Source organism: Coenobita brevimanus, chromosome 66, assembly GCF_032717465.1.
Source record: "Coenobita brevimanus isolate Jiangsu-jjx chromosome 66, ASM3271746v2, whole genome shotgun sequence".
NCBI classification, from domain to species: Eukaryota; Metazoa; Arthropoda; class Malacostraca; order Decapoda; family Coenobitidae; genus Coenobita; species Coenobita brevimanus.
The window spans coordinates 5,671,699-5,692,266 of NC_137019.1; the positions used below are offsets into that span (position 1 = coordinate 5,671,699).

General features: G+C 42.7%; 1 protein-coding gene across 1 annotated transcript in view; it reads right to left on the reverse strand.

Moving 5' to 3' along the window:
• Positions 1–18,948, reverse strand: part of LOC145405265 (tyrosine-protein kinase transmembrane receptor Ror-like) — a 61,445-nt gene extending 42,497 nt beyond the window's left edge. Inside the window, exons 1-5 of the mRNA XM_080276681.1 lie at positions 18,917–18,948; positions 17,176–17,358; positions 4,262–4,450; positions 3,703–3,860; positions 1,850–1,937 (exon numbers count right to left, since the gene is read on the reverse strand). Coding sequence (XP_080132807.1) covers positions 1,850–1,937; positions 3,703–3,860; positions 4,262–4,450; positions 17,176–17,358; positions 18,917–18,948 — 650 coding nt within the window. The remainder of the gene's footprint in view (positions 1–1,849; positions 1,938–3,702; positions 3,861–4,261; positions 4,451–17,175; positions 17,359–18,916) is intronic.
• Between the last annotated feature and the right edge of the window lie 1,620 nt (positions 18,949–20,568).

Genomic DNA, 20,568 nt, shown 5'->3' on the forward strand with positions numbered 1-20,568 from the left:
GTTTGTGAATGCAGCTTCTGAAGGGTGTTGGCTCGCACGGAGGAAAAAAAAGTTAAAACTGTTGCTGGGAGGGAGAGGCGTTGGTTTTAGGCTGGAATGTTAAACTTAGAGACCCCTCCCTCATAAGAAAATATAACATTGCCTTACGGGATTAGATATATACTTTCTGAGGGTGTCCCTTGGGGGTTGTTAGGACACGATGGGACGGGACATGAGCCGTATTTATATAAGATCCTAACCATCTTTACAGGATTAACTGGTCTTCATAACGGTTAAGTATTACTACAGAGCGCATTGATTTAAGGTATTTTTCAGTTTAATATGCACACGAATTGAATTGCGAAGTGTTTGGCAGTTGTATAAATCAAGAAAAACGTATATACTGTACATAGGGAATCTTACACGTATCTTTAGCTTAAGCGAGTTTATAAATAGAGCCCAAGGTCTTCCCAGGAGAGGAGTAAGGAGAGAGGAAGAGAGGTGGGGGGTTGGCAAGTAATGGGACGCAAGTGAGATGGACGAGAAAAGGAAAGCGGGAGGCGGCTTAGCAGGACGGGGTAAGATTTTTTTTTTTTTCCTTGGCTGAAGTGGATGATTCGTCGAAGTTCTTTCGTTCGTTTTAGTTCTGTTTAAAGGAATCTAATGTGTTATGCTGCGGGCGGTTAGGTCGAAAAATACGAGAGAGAGAGAGAGAGACAGACAGACAGACAGACAGACAGAGAGAGAGAGAGCAGCACCTATCTGTTGTGAAATATGAATGAGGTAAGCAAGGAATCAAACACACAAGAGGTTGTCCCTTTGGTGAGAAACACACAGAGCTGGAAAGGTAGCCAGCCCGGTGCTGGAATGAAATAGGGTGGCAAAAACATTGTTGAGACAGACCAGCTACGGCAGGTTATGAGTACTGGACGTCGCCAACAGAACCATTACATGAATCACAAAGGGACACCCAATACCATACCCGGAGGGGTTTCTACATTTCTTTAGGTCTCGACGTGCTCAATACAGCTAAAACTTGTAGCTTTTTTTTTTTTTTTTTTTGGTAAAAATCGTTTCGGTGTTAATTACAGGCTTATTTCATTTTTGTGCAAAGATGTGTGAGTACTAGTGTGCAAAAAACAGAAGCATTGCTCTTCACTGTGAAACAGGTGTGGCACTTCATTCGCCAAGCAACATCAAACACAACCATCGATCAGCCGGACAGTTTGTGAGACAGCGGCAAGACCTTCTGATATTCAGTGAAGCTTGAGGTTCCTGCATATACACCTTGACAAGGACCTGTATTGATCGAACACAATCACACACGCCCCTGTCTGCTTGTAACTACGGAAACCAGACACACAGTCGATGGATTAAAGTGGTGCTTTCAGAGCTCTAGTCTTTAAGCCATCTGAATATTTCAAGGCTCTCCTGCATGGTGGGACCACCAGTCTTTGTTCTTGGTGGCAGGCACCACATGATGAAACTTTTTTCTTTTTTTTTGTAATAGCTTATCGATAACAGACATGAATATCATTGTCTGATAATGAATAACTTAATTAAAAAAAAAAAAAAGCCTTTCTTAAGGTGGTGAGGTTTTTCTCGCTATATATTACATGTTTAATGGCTCTAGAATATAGCTGTCTGGTGGAGGAAGGTCTTGAAATATTCACCAACAACATATAAATTATTGATTATCGTAGGTTAACTTGTGAAATACAGATTGCAGGCGCATTGCCACTACGGATATGCGTAATGTAGTGGCACCATTAATAGTTTCATCACTGATCGATCAACCTATGCTTTAGAACTGTTTCTCTCTCCTGCTTGGTAATAACACTAAAGGTATATAATAATATAGCCTACTTACTTTCCGCCAGGCAGGTTGGGGAAGTGTACACCCAAGTCCTCCATACTGGGAATGATGGCCTTGCTCTCAGGCGCCTCCTCCACTCGACCTGCAGCACAGCAAAGGTTAGTAAGCATATTTCTTGTAATGTTTTACCATGTGACATGATGACAGTAAAAATTTTGAAGGAATGAAGATGAAGCTGTTGTATGATAGAAAATGGTCCAGCAAAGCAACTTGTCTGAGAAAACGGAGCGCTAAGCAGAAACAGAGGGGCGACTAACTTGATAAGGCTGAGAGGTCATCACCATGTTGGCTCCGTTTGGACATGCCTTAAACCTTGATTTTCCCGAAGAATACCTTGTTGAGTCTATTTATCGCCGGTTGTGCACGGATTTGTCAGTGTTACAATTACCTCTATTATTCTCGAAAATACGTGAGTCCTTCAAAATGTTCTCGGCCTCACCCAAGAAACGTCACGGGAGAGATAGTATTTTTGTATTATTATTTACCATACTCTCCAATAAGTTCAACGCACTTGGTCCAATTTTCAAGCACTGCTGTCCCGTCACGGAAGATGGTCACATCTTGAGCCTCCAAGTACACCTCAGCAGCATAGATGACCATCATCACTCCGAAAACAGTGACTACACAGGTGGAATTTGAGTTTGGGAAGCAGGCAGAAGTCAGACGGAGCCAGGTCGGGTAAGCATGGAGCATGAGGCAACATTTCAAAGTAGCAGTTGGCTGTTTCAGCCACTGCCACCCGTGCCTTGTGGACAGGGGCATTGTCCTGGAGGATCATCACGCCTGCTCGCAACTTTCCTTTTCACGTCTCTTTGATTGCTCCTTTCAGCTGTCGCAATTCTGATAATTCTGATGATGCATAATAGGCCCATTTAATGGTTTGACCTTCTGGCAAGCAGTCAGCCATGAGAACTCCCTCAGTGTCCCATAACACTAGGGCCATCACCTAGCCGACATATCATTTGCTTGAATTTTGTAGGAGGTGGAGAATCATGGTGTTTCCATTGCTTGTTGTGATCCTTTGATTCAGGTTCAAATAGGTGAATCCTTGTTTCATCCTGGGTTACAAATCTTCCGATGAAATTGGCTGGAACTGCCTGGAAAGGATAAAAAAAATGTCCTTGAATTTTCCAGTCTGGTCAGCTTCTTGTCTGGTGTCAACAATCTGGGCACGAATCTTGCAGATAGCTTGATCATATCCAATATGTCATTCATAACAATGTGCACTGATGCCCATGGTGTCGGCTATCTGATGCACGGACAAGCGTCTGTCATTCAAGACCTTGCCGTGAATGGTCTCCACTTGATCGTCCGTCGTCGATGATTTTGGGTGTCCCGACCGTGTGTCATCTTTGGTGCTGTCCCTGCCCCGCTTGAAATCAGCAGCCAACTTCTTTATGGTGGAGTAGCAAGGACAGTTCTCACCATGTGTGTTTACCATGTATTTATGGATTTCCTTGAGGGTCATACCCATTTTGTTGCAGATACATGATCTATACTTTTTTTTTTTTTTTTTCATTTTTTGGGTTTTGCTCTAACCTACCGATTTAAAAGGGCCTCACCAATAAACAAATAAACACAAAAATTTGAGTTCTTGTGTATCGTCATATGAGGCCTTATAGCATACAGTCATACCCAAATGTTATGGGCGAGACCAAGAACTTTTTGAAGGACCTATGTACTGTCTGTGTGTAATGAAAGTTACTCATCTGTTATGTCACCTTATACAGTATGTGCTTCGCATTTACAGCTTGTAATTCATTAATCACGATAAATTAAAGTAGCATGTCACAAAGCAGTCTAAGTAGTTAAAGTAACAAGTCACAAAACAGAATATAAATACTCACGCCACTGTCCAGGTTTGACAATAAGGATGCCTGTGGAGTCGACCTTCTCCTCGCCGTTGGTGGCCTCGCATTTGTAGTAGCCTTTGTCGTGAATCTCCAAGTCCTTGATCGTCAGTTTGGTGCCGTGGATCTGCACGCCGTCAGCCTTCAGTCGGTACCTGGTGACACAGAGAAGTGTTAATGTTTTCGCGTGCTCCGTACTTCTTAATTTTACGTGTAGCTATTGAGTCTGACCGTTATTCATACCTTTGATTATTACTTATTACGTTCTCCGTATTTCTCGTATTTCTTATTTGTGAATGAACCTGTTAATTCTTCGTTAACTTGTTCCTTTATTTCCTGCCGTCGATTCTGCTGGTAATACAAACATCACTCAAATTCTCCTTACCCTACAAAAGGAGGGAGGTGAGGCAACTTTGACCTGCAGTCCACCAGGTTCATATTTCGATGAGCCTGGTAAGACTGTAGCAACGACAGTGTGTGCTCTTACTCTTTAGTTCTTTTCTTCACTTGTACCCTTAATATTACACGTTCCCTTCTCTCTCTCTCTCTCACCCACCTCTTGTCATTAACCCTGCCCTTCTCCTCGATGACGGGCGCCTCATTCTTGTACCACTTGAACCGCGTTGGAGGAGGGTCGCCGGTAAACTCGCACTTGAGCTTCACCGTGTCGCCTGAGTCCTTGGTGATGTTGGTCAGGCGGCGGGTGAGGCGGAGGGAGCTGTTGTTGTTGTGGTTAAGCCCGCTCCTGTACAAAATAAAAAGGAAAAATTAGTGATACAAATTGATCGTTTATTTTGGTGTTGAAGGGGGGGTTGATTATGGAGACTCTAGGTTTGTTGGAGAGGAAACTAGGGGGTAAAGGCAAAGAAAGGAGGTAGGAAATTACGATTAGAAAACTGTGATACTGAGTGAAGTACTAATTCGGTCAGGGCTTATACGGCTGAAGGGGAAACTGTGTGTGTGTGTGTGTGTGTGTGTGTGTTTAATTCTACTGATGGTAGGTATGGGAAATTGTGTGTGTGTGTGTGTGTGTGTGTGTGTGTGTGTGTGTGTGTGTGTGTGTGTGTGTGTGTGTGTTTAATTCTACTGATGGTAGGTATGGGAAATTGTGTGTGTGTGTGTGTGTGTGTGTGTGTGTGTGTGTGTGTGTGTGTGTGTGTGTGTGTGTGTGTGTGTGTGTGTGTGTGTGTGTGTGTGTGTGTGTGTAATTCTAGTGATGACAGGTACAGTTGGGGGTCAGTAATACTTCTATAGGTCATGTTCCATACTAATAAAACAGGATTCCACGTCTGTCAACTCTCTCAACCTCTTTAATTCACGGACGTCTTGAATGTCTTGCACCTGCTTTCTCCAGACGAGTATACTGAGCTTTATGGAAATTTACTGAACTGGAGAAGGTCATATACAGCCCAGATTATCCCTTTTACCCCTGGAGATAATTCCTCGATTGATGAGGATTAACTAAGATGACCTAATTACATCATCATAATGAAGAGGTAATTATTGCTGTATAGTTTAGCAGGATTTTAGGCTTTTCAGTTTCGAGGAGATGTAAAGGAATTATGGACGCAGCTGTTCAGTATTGGGAAAAAAATATAAATGAAATGATATATTGGCTTAACCAGCTCCTGTATATCTGAAGGGGAATTTGGATTGGGAATAGAAGGTAATTTTTTGTAGAAAATCCTATTAAATTACCTGACAGTGAGAAGAATATATGAGATGCTAGAGAAGAGTGGAGGAAAACAATGAAAGATAATACAGAAGAAAGGAAAAGTAATAAAAGCTAAACCACAGAAATAAAAAAATAAAAAAAAAAACACACGCGACAGATAGAAAGATTTTAGGAGGAAAAGATGGGAGAAGAGAAAAATTCGGATATGGGGATAAAACTACTGTAATCAGATCTGGAGTTTTGAGGACAGTGGGAGAGTGGGCGGGTCATTCAATTAGCTATCGGCATTGCTGTGGTAATTGCCGCAGTTCTGGTAGCCTGGAAAAAGCTAGAGGCAGGGATTTTTATTGAACTGTATTACTGGATTCGTTTGGTTAAGCTCCTGTCGGTGTTTAGATACTGGTTAGTGTTTAAGTTGTATGTAATGAAGTGTTCCAAAAGTGTTTAGCAGTGGCTGTTCAGTGTAATGATAACAATAATAATAATGATAATAATAATAATAATAATAATAATAATAGTTAATAATAATAATAAATAACTCTCTCTGTCTCTGTCTCTCTCTCTCTCTCTCTCTCTCTCTCTCATAGAAGCAGACAAAGCAGTAATATGAGACGAAATATAAACAAGTATTAAAACTACTCAGAATTTATACCCATGAAGGAAATACACGTCGCGTCCTAGAACAATAAACGACCGTAATTTCCACTTTATATTAACAGTGAGACGAGGAGACATGAAAGGCAGCGGCGTCCGTGAAAAATGCCATACTCTCTCTCTCTCTCTCTCTCTCTCTCTCTCTCTCTCTCTCTCCATCCCGGCACGTCGCTACAGTTGTTTATGTACTTATTTCCAAGCTGCTCTTTTGGGAGGATGGAGAGCAGACCCTTTGATCGTTCGCCCGTGAAGGATGGGAAGCGTGGGAGGAAGGAAAGAAGGAGAAGTGGAGGGAGAAACAGGAGGAGAGAGGGGAAATGGAGGGAGAAGAGGAAAAGAGAAGTGGAGGGAAAAGGGAGAGGAGAGAGGGGAAATGGAGAAAGAAGAGGGAAGGGGAAGTGGAGGAAGAAACAAGAGCAGAGAGGGGAAATGGAGAATAGGAGGCGTGGGAGGAAAGGGAAGAGGAAAGGAGAAGTGGAGGAAGAGAGAAGAGTAAAGAGAGGACATGGAGGAAGAAGAGGAAGAGAGAAGTGGAGAAGGATGTAAGTGGAGAAAGGAGAAGCTGAAGAAGAAATAGGAATAAAAGGAGGAAGTGGAGGAAGAAGCAAGAGAAGAGAGGGAAGTGGAGAATGAAGCAAGAGGAGAAAGGGAAGTGGAGGAAGAAGAGGAAGAGAAAAAGGAAAGGGATAAAGAGAAGATGAGTGGGATAGAAAGGGGGAAGAGGATTAGAAAAAATAGGAAGAGGAAACGAAAAGTGAAGGAAGAAGCAGAAGAAAAGGAAGGATAAAAGGAAAAGGAGAAATAGAGGAAGAATCGCAAGAGGAGCGGGAAATGGGAAAGTAGTGGTGGTGGGAAAGGAGGAGGAGAAGGAAAAGGGAAATAGGATAAATGGAAGAAAAAGTGAAGGAGAAAGGAAAAGGAGAAAGGGGAATAGAAGGAAAAGGAGCAGAAAAGGGAACAATAGGAAAAAAGGCAAAGAAGAAGGAGAGAGAAGGAGCAGCATGTGAAAGGGGAAGAGAGAAAAGGTAAAATGCGTGAAAACCTGGAGGAGCAGAATGAGGAACAAAATTGGGAAGAGGAGGAGGAAGAACTAGAAGAGTAATGGAAAGGGGGTGAAAGAGGAGTGAGAAAGACGAGAAGTGGAAAGAAGGAAATGGAGGAAAGAAAAAAAATAGGCTGAGGAGGGGGAAGGGGAAAAGGGTAAGGGCGAAAGAAGAATAGGAGGAGGAAAAAATGGGGTTAACGAAGTATGAAGAAATGCTCGAAGACAAAGAAGACCAAGAGAAGCAGGAGGTTTGAGAGACTATTAAGAGAAGAAGGGGGAGGGGAAGGGAGGGTGTAAGAGGTGAAAGAAGAAGGAGAAAATAAGAAATAAAGTGAGAAAAGGCGCAGGAGAAAGGAGTGAGGGGGGGGGGAGAAAAGGAACAGAGGGAGAAAGGAAAAGTGAAAAGGAGGAAGAGGAGGAGGAGGACAAAGAGAAGGGGTGAGCGGTAGAATGGAAGATCAAAAGAGAGAGAGAAGGTGAAGTAAGGCTGGCTTAGTTGAGATGTAAGAGAGGAGGAGAGAGAGATGAAATTAAGTGGGCGGAAGAGTGGAGAGCGAAGGGAGAGAGTAAGGAAAGGAAGAGTATTTGTGGGAGAAAAGAGAAGGATTAGGAGAAATGAAGAGTGCAAGGAAGAGTGAAGAATGAAGAGAAAGAAGGGATAGAAAGAAGAGGTGAAATAAATAAGAAGAGAAGGATATGAAAGAGGAGGACTTGTGGGTAAAGAAGGGTAGAGATAGGGCAGGTGTAGGAGAGAGAGAGAGAGAGAGAGAGAGTAGGTGAAGGAGGAAAGAGCTGAAAAACTAGTAAAAAAGAAGTTAAGATGCAGTGAACGGGAGAGAATGACTAAATGAGAAGGATGAATGAAGTCCGTGGTAAAGAATGCATAGAGAAGGCAGAAAGGCAGAGTAATTGTGGGAGAAAGACAAGGAATAGAAATGGTAGATGAGGTGGGTTGTAGACGTAAAACGGATGGAAAGAAAAGTACGGGGAAGAGTACTTGATGAGGGAAGAAAAGAGAGGTATCCTAACGGCCAGGGAAATATTGACAGGGAAATACTTGGAACACTTACTGAAAGGGGGAAAAAAAAAAGGAATTAGTAAAAAGCTGAAGTACGGGAAAGGTAAGAGAGGCTGAAGGAGGGAACGGTAGAGACGACAGAGAAAAAGTGGGAATTGCAGGGTAGCTGAAGAATAGGAAGAAAAAGAAAGAGATATGGAGACAGCCTGTATTTATAGCGTTGTTAGTGGGGGTGAAAACGCAGGAGTGAACGCTGGGGAAAAGGAAAATACTTGCGGAAAATTTTAGTATTAGGTCAAGAAATAAGAGCAGTTTAGTACTTCCATAGAAAACAAAGAGATAAATTAGTCCGGGGAATATGAAAATCTTTTGGTGAGAAAAACTAGATTATGAGCTAGAGGGACACTCACTGGAGAGCATCTCTCCGACAGAGGCAGCGTAATTTCTAAACCACTCTTCATAGTGGGTTAGGTTTTCTCGTCATTGATTAGGGTTTCACAATAAACGTTATCCGGATTCAGAATCTGTAATACGATCCGGATCGGTCCCAAAGTTAATCGATTGTTCCCTGTGACATGGGCTATCTACCCACCAAATTTCTTTCAAATCTCTATTTTAGTTTTTGAGTAATCCTGCTAACAGACAAACAAACAAACAAACAAACAAACAGGGGTGAAAACATACTCTCCTTGTCGGAGAGAAAGATAGACTGATAGAAAGAATAGGGTAGGTGGTGAAACAACGGAATTATGCTACAGAATAGACTGATGTGGATCAGAATAAGCACAGGACAGCACAAAGTAGGAAGAACTAGGAATGGACACGTGAAATGAAATGAGCAGCACTTCCATTCACTCGCACATCAATTCTTCTGAAAATTTGATTCCATCTTACAGGCCATAAGATCCACACAAAAATATGGTTCAGAATGCTTGTGGGACATAGACCATTCTGTCGATTCCCATGAAAAAGAAAATGAATAGAAAAGAACAGAACAAAATGCCTCTTGTCAAGCACTAATCTATACATAATGTAATCCAACCACTCCATCGTTCGTCAGTTCCTTGGTTTCCCTTGCTTCCATACCTTCTTTATTCGCATCTGCCTTATTATTGAGGGTAGGAAGAGGCCAATCATGCATCCTCCACTCACTCATATACTATTACCATCTCCTCTAAAATAAGAGCCACAGGTAGACGAAGATGCTGGTACAGTAACTGGATACCCCTGTTTCCTTCTTACTTTATCAAAATCTATCTTTTTATATGGCAGTTGCGAGATAGATAGACTGAGATAAAATAGATAGACAGATAAATGCCAAAAGTTAGTTCACAACACATCTCCCTACAATAAAAACTTCCCTTAAAAAAAAAAAAAAAAGGAACATGGGCACAAGCACAACAAAAAGCTCCCCCTCTCCACCCCAGAGGTCGCGTGAGCCCGCTTCTCGCAGCAGCAGCCTAAAGTCGCCAAAGTTTTAATTACCCGCTGGCATAACCGACCTGGGGAGGCTGTCAAGGTAATTAAAGTCTCCTAATTAAAGAGTATTCTGGGGCGCACAGGCACTTCGGGTAAAAAGGATGAGGTGAGAGGGAAGGCCGGCTATCCTCTTGTTGGTCTGGTAGATTTTTTTGACTGCTTCTTCTTGCGGTTTTTTCTTCTTTCGTTTTTTACTTGGTCTGGTAGATTCTTTTGACTGCTTCTTCTTGTGGTTTTTCCTTCTTTCATTTTTTCTTCGTTTGTAGATTCTTTTGACTACTTCTTCTTGCGGTTTTTTCTTTCATTTTTTTCTTGGGCTGGGAGATTCCTTTGACTACTTCTTCTTGCGTTTTTTTTCTTTCATTTTTTTCTTGATCTGGTAGGACCTTTTGACTGCTTCTTCTAGCGCTTTTCTTTTTTCTTTTGCTTGGATTGGGAGCTTCTTTTGACTGCTTCTTCATGCGCTTTTTTTTTTTTTCTTTTTTTCTTGGACTGGGAGCTTCTTCTGGCATGCTTCTTCTTGCGTTTTTTTTTTCTTGGTCTGGTAGGTTCTTTTGATTGCTTCTTCTTGCATTTTTTCTTTTCTCTCTTTTTTTTTTTTTTTTTCTTCGACTGGGAGATTCTTGTGACTGCTTTTTGCGCTTTTTTTTTTTTTTTTTTTGTCTGGTGAAAAAGGCTGCATGTTAAGTTAGTTTTGCGTTGTTGTTGTTGTTCTTGTTGTTGTTATTGGTGTGTTTAGTGGGGTGTTGTACCGGTGAATTGCTCTCTCTCTCTCTCTCTCTCTCTGCCTGCGGGGAAAAGGCTGCCGGTAGGTGTGTCCTGCTGTAGTGTATGTTGTTGCTGCTGTTGAAATTGTTGTTGCTGGTGGTGATGCTGGTAATGGTGGTGTTGTATTGCTATATCCTTCCTTTGGTTCATACACATCTTTATATATTTATTTATTTATTCATTAAGCCTTTATTGATAGGAGCTGCCTGTAGATGTGCCTTGCGTTGCTGTTGTTGTTGTTGTTGTTGTTGTTGGTGGTGGTGGTGGTCTCGTTGCTACACCGTGTTTTTTCTTGATGGTCAACGCATTTTGTTCATCTTTGTTTATTTACACTGAAGTTTTACCTTTTACTTCCGATTTCAAGTATGTAAAAGATGTAGATAATGAATGAAGTTTATATGGAAGGAATGGAGGTGTGAATGGCTATGATTATAGCTGATGAGAGTGAATATGATAATTGTTTCTTTGGTGGACCTATACTATGTGGAATCGAGGTGGTCTGGTGGTCGTAGTGAGAACAACGGCAAAAATTATGTGAGTTAAGACAGGAAAAATATAGAGACGTGGACACTGGCGAGAGATTCTAGTTCCTAGTTAACGACTTCTTAGCTTTATTTGTTAAGCTTAAGTTGTTTATAAGATTTTTTTTTTCCTCTTATACATTCAAGCCAGAGCAAATACTAAAGTTAATAATAATAATAATAATAATAATAATAATAATAATAATAACAACAACAACAACAACAACAGTAGTAGTAGTAGTAATAATAATAATAATAATAATAATAATAATAATAGTAATATAATAATAATAATAATAATAATAGTAATAATAATAATAATAATAATAATAATAATACAACGAAGTATGATAATAGTAAACTGCTGTGGAGTCTTGTTTATTTTGAGAACTGGCCAGTTTCCTCAGGGGACGAAATTCAAACAGCATTATAATCAGCTTAGATTCTGACCGTATAGGATTCGCTTGAAGGTAGACGCAGCAGTGATGATAAAAACCACACCTGCATCTTATCATTTAGTCCAATAAGGTATGAAAAATCAGCTGCAAGGTTAACTAAGACCAGTGGAGGTAAACTGAGAAGTACCTTTTATGATCAAGGTAAAGGTTATAGGCAGTGAGAACAGGAAAGATAAATTTATTATGTTTGAGGTGGCAGTGTGTGTGTGTGTGTGTGTGTGTGTGTGTGTGTGTGTGTGTGTGTGTGTGTGTGTAGGAGTAGCCTTCAAAAATACTGAGATAGCATAAAGAAATATCACTTACTAGAGAATATCGGATTAGATCACTGCTGAAAATTATACAGTTATGAAGCTATAATATATTAATGGAAGTATAGGATGAAAAAGAGAGGACAGTGCTCTAAATCCCTATGTCAGCGTAAATAGGCAGTTTTCTGTAGTAAGATTTTGATGATGATGATGATAGAAGCAAAGGATTCATATCACAGTACCGGATGGGTGATACTCCAATCATATGAATAAAAACTCATGGTTAGGAAGCTGAAGTCTCTAGATTCATAGGGAAGTAAAAAAATAATAATAATAATAAGAAAGGACATTACCCATTAGAAACAAAATATCGTGTGAGGGTTAAGATAGAAAAAATAGTGAACTGGTGGTAAACAGTCCAGTAGTAAACAGTAAATAGTCCAAGGAGGGTACAGACAGGCAAGGGCAGTGGGGGTGGCGATGGTGAAGCCCCTGTAGGTATCGGGTGTCAGGGTAGCATATGGAGGTGTGAAGAGGCCATGTTCACCCTCACACCATCCTGCATCACACGCCTTCACACCCTGGTACATGACACCTACATGACACTAATTTCCCTCTTAACACTCGTGGGCCTTACACACTGACATTTGACACTCTTGTCTGGATTCTAACTTTTCCATACCCAACACCTTTTAAGTTTCCATCTCGAGTATTTCACACTTTAGTACATGATGCCTAGATGACACTAATTTCCCTCTTAACACTTGTGGGCCTTACACACTGACATTGGACACTCTCTAGTCTGAATTCTAACTTTTCCAAACCCAGCACAAGCTAACTTTTCCGTTTGAAGTATTTCACAGTCTAGTACTTGACACCTACACGACACTAATGTTACTCTTTACCGTTCTAACTTTTTGAATTTCTAACTTTTCGTACCCAACACTTTCTAACTTTTCCATCCGGAGTATTTCACATTCCAGTACATAAACATGAGGCTAACACATCATCACTTCATGTCCTCTCTTCTTTTCATTTAGACTTTTCTTTAATCCGACATCTTCCTGCTTTTCTGTTTGGGGTTATGTTACCGAATACACTGAAAATATCTGTGGCATCAAACTTAAATTTATGGTTTTTGTTACTGAAAAGTTAAAAAAATGTACAGTATACCTATGACCGGATGGAGTATAACTAACATAACGCGTGGATGAGACAGAAAGGAGATGGAAGTGAGTGAAGGAAAGGGAATTGTGGATTAGCAGGAAGCATACTGATGAAGCCAATGTCCAGTAATGGAGAGGTGGGGGAGGGGGCGGAAGAAAGAGATTAGCCTGGTAGGTAGTAGTAAGGACGAGGAGGTCACGTTGGGATGGATAGGTGGCATGTGGTTCTCATTATTTCTAACTTTTTATTATAAAGTAACTTTCACGTTCGAAATTTTTGTGAGGGGATTTAAATTCTGAGTAGCCACGTTTTAGATAAACGTTCTTGATTAGCGTTGCATATGGTAAGTAGCATAAATAAATCCATCTAAGAACTGACCAAATCCTGGATGCAGACCTCACAGAAGGGCTCTTCCTCTGTGCTAAGGGGTCCTTGTATGCAGCATACGTTAGGAGTGTAATGCTCAATAGTGAGGCCTGGACAGCAAAGCAAGAGGACAGTCGGAGACTCAAACGTACTGAGGTGATAATGATTAGATGGATGTGTTGTGCGTCCCTGAATGACAGGACTGGTGGGAGAGGGGGGGGAATTCAAGATTGCTAGTGATGAGTTGAGAGGAAGGATAGAACATGAATGTAATAGTGTTGGGATGAGAGGGTTAGATTAAGAGGGTTTCGGCATGTGGAATGGATGGAGGATTACATCTGAGTGCGGAGAGTGTTCTGGGTGAACGTTGATGACAGGGGTGTGAGAGGCAGACCGAAAATATGTGGGACGAGGACACAGAGTGTGACCTCCGGACTAAGAAAGTGAGCTACCATGAGGTGACCAACTCCGACACATGCTAGCCTGTTGGAGTCTTCGTAAATGAAACGAAACGAAACGAGAACACTTGAACACTGGAATGATACAATCACAGTCCCAGGAAATTAAAGCAAGTTTTCCGTGTAAAAATGAGAGAAAACCGAGAGCTTTAAGGGGTGGCTAAAGCGAGCCTGGTCCCCCGGGTTGAGGACTGCTGGTAACGCGCCGTGCATCTTTAAGTACATGACAACGTCCCTCCAGCAAGCACGTCTTCCTCCCCCTCCTCCTCCTCCTCCTCCTTCTTCTCTTTCCCCCTTCATTGCTGCTCTTCTCTTCTGACTCGTTTCCTCTCGTTCCTCCTCTTCCTCGCCTCTCCCCTTCCTACTTCACTGCTGCTCTTCTGTTCAGGCTCGCCTCCCCTCGACCCTTCCCACTTTTGCTGTTTTCCTCTTTTACGCCCCTCCATCTCTGTTTCCTTCATTCCTTTCTCTGTGCTTGTCTGTTCGCTTCTGCAGTCACATTTCTCCTCATTTACTTTTTCATTTTCACTTCCTTATTAGTGTCTTTACATACCTCTCGTTTTTCCTCTCCATCATTTCTGTTCTCTCCTTCGTTTATGCCCCTCCGTCACCGTCGCGCTCATTCCTTTCTTCGTTCTTGTCTGTCCCTTTCAAAAATTTTCTCATCATACACTTCAGTTCTTTTTCATTTTAGTGTGTTATCATCCGTTCTCTTCTTTTTCTTTTTCACTTCATGTCTTTCCGTTTCTATTTTTCCATCATCTCTCATTCGTGCATAATTTTCGTGTTACAAAACCCTCATTCCCTTTCCCTCCCCGCCCCCGCCCGCCTTCCCAGTCAAATTCCTCATCCGTCGCTTTTCATTTTCACTTCATTTTGGTGTCTTCACATTTGCTGTATTCTGCTATTGTATGTTTTCCGTCATTCTCATTCTGTTTTCACCGCCTCGTGACTCCATTACTGGCTTTCACTCGCTTTTTACTTCTTTCTCCCCTGTTATTGCTGTTCTCTTCCCACATTCTCTCTCTCTCTCTCTCTAACACCCATCAAGTCCCCAAGGATGAAATTTCCAAAAATCAAACGAGAGGCACAAACAGAAAAAAATTGCTAAGGGTCGACATAGCTAGATCAAAGGCGCCCAAGATTAATTGACGACTCGGCTAGCTTTGATATGGACTTGGTATGAATGTGAGACTCCTGCTGTTGGAGAGAGAGAGAGAGAGAGAGAGAGAGAGAGAGAGAGAGAGAGAGAGAGAGAGAGAGAGAGAGAGAGAGTCGGGATGTTTGAAAGGGTGTAAGGAAAGAACTGCATATGTATGATTATATAAGTAGGAACTAAGCAGCGATAGATGGAAGGAAGGACAGAGGGGTGGGAGTAAGGGTAGTGGAGAGGAAACAGATAGGAGGTAAGCACACAGACAGAGGTAGAGGAGAAGACAGGAGATGAAGTGGGTGTGGTGTATGAAAAAAGAGCTGGAGATGTAGGAACTGGAGAGGAGGAGGAGGAGGAGGAGGAAGAGGAGGAGAGGAGAGTAGGAAGAGAAAAGGGCGAAGGAGGAAAAGGAGGAGGAGCAGAAGGTAAGTTCATTTGGGTGTATGGAGGGGAAAGTGAGTGTTGGTACCTGGTAGGGGTAGATGAGATAAAAAGAGGATAGGAGAGCAGGAAAATGAAGAGAATGAAGAGGAGGAGGATAAAATGGGTGAGTTCTCTGGTTGCGTAGAGGAGGAGTTTGAAGAGTTAGTGTCTGGTACGGGAGCAGATGGGAATGAGAGGGGATGGACGTATGCAGAGAAATGTTGTGATGGTGATGGCATGTGAGGAGGAGAGGCGACAGGATGATAGGAGAAAGACAGAAGCGGAGGTGACCACAGAAAGGATAGAGGAAGAAAAGGAGGCTAATACGAATAGAGTCCACAACGAAGGAGTGGAGGTGGTGGTCTGGGTGATAAAAATAGGAGAGGAGGGGACAGTAGGTAATAACGAAGGAGGAATGGACAGGAAAAAGGGAATGATGAACTGAAGTATTTGTTATCCTCTTGAATGTTATACGTAAATATTTCAGACTTTATTCTTAAGACCACCAGACGATTATATTAAGCTTAGGGGAGACATTTCGAACGTCCCTGGTAATCAGCATCATGCCTTAGGTTCATAGCCGGATGAGGGGTAAGAAGACGTCATCGTACTGAAAGGGTTGAGGAAAGAGCGAAGTGAGAACAAAGAAAAAATCAGGAATAGTAAAGGGCGTTTGAGTGACGAAGATCCTCAGATGATAATGCCAGAGTTAAATGAAATATTAAAAAAGTAAGAGAAGATTAAGGATGACAGAAAGCGGAAGAAAAAGGAGCACAAAACAATAAGAAAGCAGGGCAGATCGCAGAGAAAGCTGAAAGAGCACTTGGCAACAAAAGACGATATGGAGAAAGAAGTATGGAGGAGGATTACAAATGAACGAAAAAGGAGAAATGGATAAAAACGAAGGAGAGTAAGAAGGATTATATACAAAGTACGATCAAGGAACAAGAATATTAAAAAAAAAAAAAAATACAAATAAACAGAAACAAAGAGCAGGAAGAAGGAAGAATATTAGTATGATAAACAAGGAGGAATATTCACAAGGAAGAAGAGTAACAAAGAAGGAAGAGAAGCGAGGGCATGAGAATGGAGGCAACATCAGAGGGAACACAAGGGAGGGCGCTCAAGGAGGATGCACGGAGCTGTCTGGTGTGAATAGCGACGGTGTTTATGTCCCAACTTGGAGCTCCTCTGAGGGTATGACTTTCGCCTGCCTCTTCTATATTGAGTGCTACGAGACACGAGCCATGCTGGGCCATCTGAGTGCCTTTATCTCACGCCAAAGGAAAAATGGAGAGGCTGGGGGATAAGAGTGGATATGGATCACAGTCTAATGAAAAAAAAAATACATTGCATCATAAATGGTTGTGTATTAAAGCAACTGCGGTAAGGTGTGTCCTGAATGAGCATGTACTCAGCAGGTAAACTATATATTGAGAAACATGAGAATTAAGATAAAGTGATATGACTACTTTCGTTAGAAATGAACTGTCCATGACCAAAAGAGGGTTGTTTACTTGAGGAAAACGTAGCTCATGACGTCATAGCAGAGGTCATTCGCGCATCAGACAGAGAGATTCATCTCTAGGGTTGTATTTTAAGAACTGGAGATTTCGAAGCACCTCTTCCTCAGCGATTTATTTTGCTTGTTATACCTTATTTTTTTGTGTCACTGATTTAAACTATGTTTATACTGAAGCGGTAAAAATAACATATGAGAGAACAATAAGATGCAGTAGGTTAAATAAATCTCGCAGGAAGAGGTACTGCGAGGCCATCTGCCTCGTATACTAGTACTTTGTCCACTTTAACTGGGCCCTCAAAATGACATTTCTCCATCTTCAATGCCGAGCTGTAAGATAACACTCGACTTTAATGCTGGTTACGAGGAAGTGTTATGGAAAGGATGAAAAACTGTACCTTGTCTTATTCTTCCACTGATCTGCGAAAAGTAAGCTACAAGAGGAGGAAGATCTCGGCCTAGTTAACGTGGACAGACCATAGATTATGACCCCTAAATGGTTACGCTCTACTCACACGTCAGAAGCGTTGGCATTTTCCTCGTAATCGTATTCGTAGTCCTGGATGTCGGAGTCGTCAGGGGGAGGCACCACCACCCCCGGCTGCGACCACACTGGAGGCAGAAGAGACAATATGGAGTTAGAGGAGGGGGGTCGTAGCTTAGGATTAGTGTAGGAAGAGCACAATGGAGGCTTAACTCTGGGGTATGAGGCCAGAGTTTATGTGTAGTTTTCCTGAAGGTTATGTCTTGAATGTTTAATTATTTGTGAAAACTTTATGCAAGTCTTAGATGCATGCTAGTACTTTGTTTATTCCTTTCTCTAACTTAAAAAGAAAATCTGTGTACCGGGTGTATGTATTCCTGGCTAACTAGAAATTCTTTTGACATTAAATGCACGTGAAGGTACTGTGATAACAGAGCAACTTAAAAGGGCCTTACTTCAGCCAATTTCTGATAATCCGTTCTCAGGAGGGTGCGAGAAGTCATAAAGATTTTTTTTTTTTACATCCAGTAGTTCACATAGTGTACACCAACAGAGAGATGACTTCGTATTTATAAAGGATCCTAACTTTTTTTTGACATTTTTTATGCAAGGGAGAAGGAACCAAAGGCCAGAAGCTCGCAAGATTATTCCCTCCAAGAAACAAAAACAAGATAAATGAGAGCGAAATTCAAGATCTGTTCATTTCGAGATGCCTAGGCACAGGTAAGTCCCCATAGCAGTTAACTTTAATTTGTTCATTTTACCTTAGCCTAGAATTGCCATCCCTCCATCTTAAAACTGAGTTATAGCAATAGATTAGCGACAGAATATGGTGCCAGTGATGAAGACGTGGTTCAGAACAGATGTATAGCCACAACTACAGCTCAAAAGCGCTCATAAACACGGTCCCTGATCTCTACCAATATCTAAATGTCGTCCCCCACTTTGGCAGTATTACCCATCATCTCCATTGTGATACGCAGGCGATATCACGTTCATATCTGGTGGTATGGTGTTGGTGGCGGTGTTTTTATGATGGGTAGGTGCAGCCATATGGAAGAGCAGTGAAAAAAGTGATATGGAGTTCAAATGTTCAAACTTTTCCCTGCAACAGCTGTAATGGAATGCAGTCGTATTGTTGTTGTGTATGAGTTCGTTATGGTGGGGTGTTAAGAATCTCTCTCTCTCTCTCTCTCTCTCTCTTACTCACAGAGAGAGAGAGAGAGAGAGAGAGAGAGAGAGAGAGAGAGAGAGAGAGAGAGAGAGAGAGAGAGAGAGAGAGAGAGATGAGCCACAGCACACCGAGAGAGGACAGGGAGTAAAATAAACGGCAGAGTCAGAAAGCGAGGATACTGTGTTGTGGTCTTAGTAAAGGTGAAGGACCGTAAAGGTATAAGATATCCTGCTGGCCCGCCTCCCTCTCTGCTTGCCTGCTTGACTGCCTGCCTCCTTGTACGCCTGTCAGTCCCCCTGCTTGCCCGTCAGTCTGTCTGCTTGGGTTTCTGTCATTAATCCTGCAGACTATCATTCCTTGCTCGTCTCTCTGCCAGCCCCCTTGCTTGCGTTTGTCATTCCATCCTCCCTCGTTGTTGGTCTGTCTGTTATCGTGCCTCCATCAGCCTCATCCCTTTTTCCCGTCAGCCCACCCACATACCTCCCTATCCGACTGTCTTCCTGTCTTTCTGTCCAGTGCTTATCTCTGTCTGCTGACCTACCTGCCCACCCACCCACGATCATCCCCACCCTGCCTCTCTGTTCAGTCACCTACCTACCTAAAGCTCACTGCCCGTCTGCCCACCCACATCTCTACTCTGCTTTACATTGTAGCCACCCATTTATACAATATTCACCTCTTGTCTATCCACCCATCCCCCTACTCTGCATTTCTGTCCAAACTCCTACCATCACAAAGCTCACCACCTGTTCACTCATCAGCCTCCCTACAATGCCTTTCTGTCTAGCCACTTGTCGTCCCAAAGCTCACCTCCTGTCTACCTACCCACCTTCTACTCAGTGTCGTTGTCCTGTCACCCGTCTACATGTTGTTCGTTATTTTCTTTATCCACCTCCCATACAGGACAGTTTTCAACCGGTCTGCCTAATAGTCACCCGTCTGTCTGCCAGTGTACTCCCACCAACCTACTCACCCACCCACCCCATATTCTGTATTTCTGTCCAACTATCTGTCTATACAAAACTCACCTGCCTGTCTGCTGATCAACCTCCCCACCCACACTCACGCTCACCCCTGTATCCTGTCTCTCTGTCTATGCACCTGTCTACACAAAGCTCACCTGTCTGTCTGCTGATCAGCCCACCTACCCACTTACCCATCTGCCCTCCAAGCCATCAACCCGCCTGTGTACACAATATTCTCATGTCTGTCGCTCTTTATTCTGCCAACCCTTCTCTCTCTCTGCCCTAACACTTGTCTACACCAAACTCATCTGCCTGTCTGCTGATCAGCCTGCTTACCCACCCATCCGTCCATCTGCCTTCCTACCCCTCAACCTGCCTGTCTGTCTGTCTGCCTGCCTGCCCCTGACGCACTCAAGATGGCCGGGTATTAGTGGCGGTTGTGTTTACTGTGGGTTGGGTGAGTGGCCAGGCCGGTAATGATGGACAGTGAGTGTGTGTGTTCGCCCGCACCCTCCCACTCCACACCTTCAAGCCGGAGGGGAGTGGCAGGGGGAAGGGAGGGGGTGCTCTGCTGTGATATGTTGTGTTTTGATAGATATCGCGGTGGGAGGAATATTTTTGGCCAGGATAAAAGTCAGCAGGTCTGCCTAACTAAGATATTGTGTGTGTGTGTGTGTGTGTGTGTGTGTGTGTGTGTGTGTGTGTGTGTGTGTGTGTGTGTGTGTGTGTGTGTGTGTGTGTGTGTGTGTGTGTGTGTGTGTGTGTGTGTGTAGCAGAAAATGCAAAGAAAAATGAAAATATGAAGTTATTGGACTGCAAGAGTTCACCAGGCTTGAGCTATTACTAATTTTGCGGAGGAAGGATGAGAATGGTGGGAAATCTGGAGGTGAAAATTTTATCCAGTTCACGGTGGAGTTGGCTGGAGACAGATTGGGAGGTTATGGTCTGGGACAGGGAGGGCGGGAGATGCATGGAGGAGGCGCCGCTCTGCTTGTGGGTGGGGGTGCACCTGTCCTCACACTCACACGTTTTTCAAGCACTGCCCATAAACATTATCGTAAATATGAAGCCGCCCATTTCTACGATAAGTTATTGTCTATATATCTTCACTTTTATTGATTTGTTATTATACGACATTTCCTTCACTGTGGATGATGTACACTGGTGGATTTGCAGTACCAATGCGACATACTGTACATACGGTGTATAATAATGCGTGTATGTGTGTGTGTGTGTGTGTGTGTGTGTGTGTGTGTGTGTGTGTGTGTGTGTGTGTGTGTGTGTG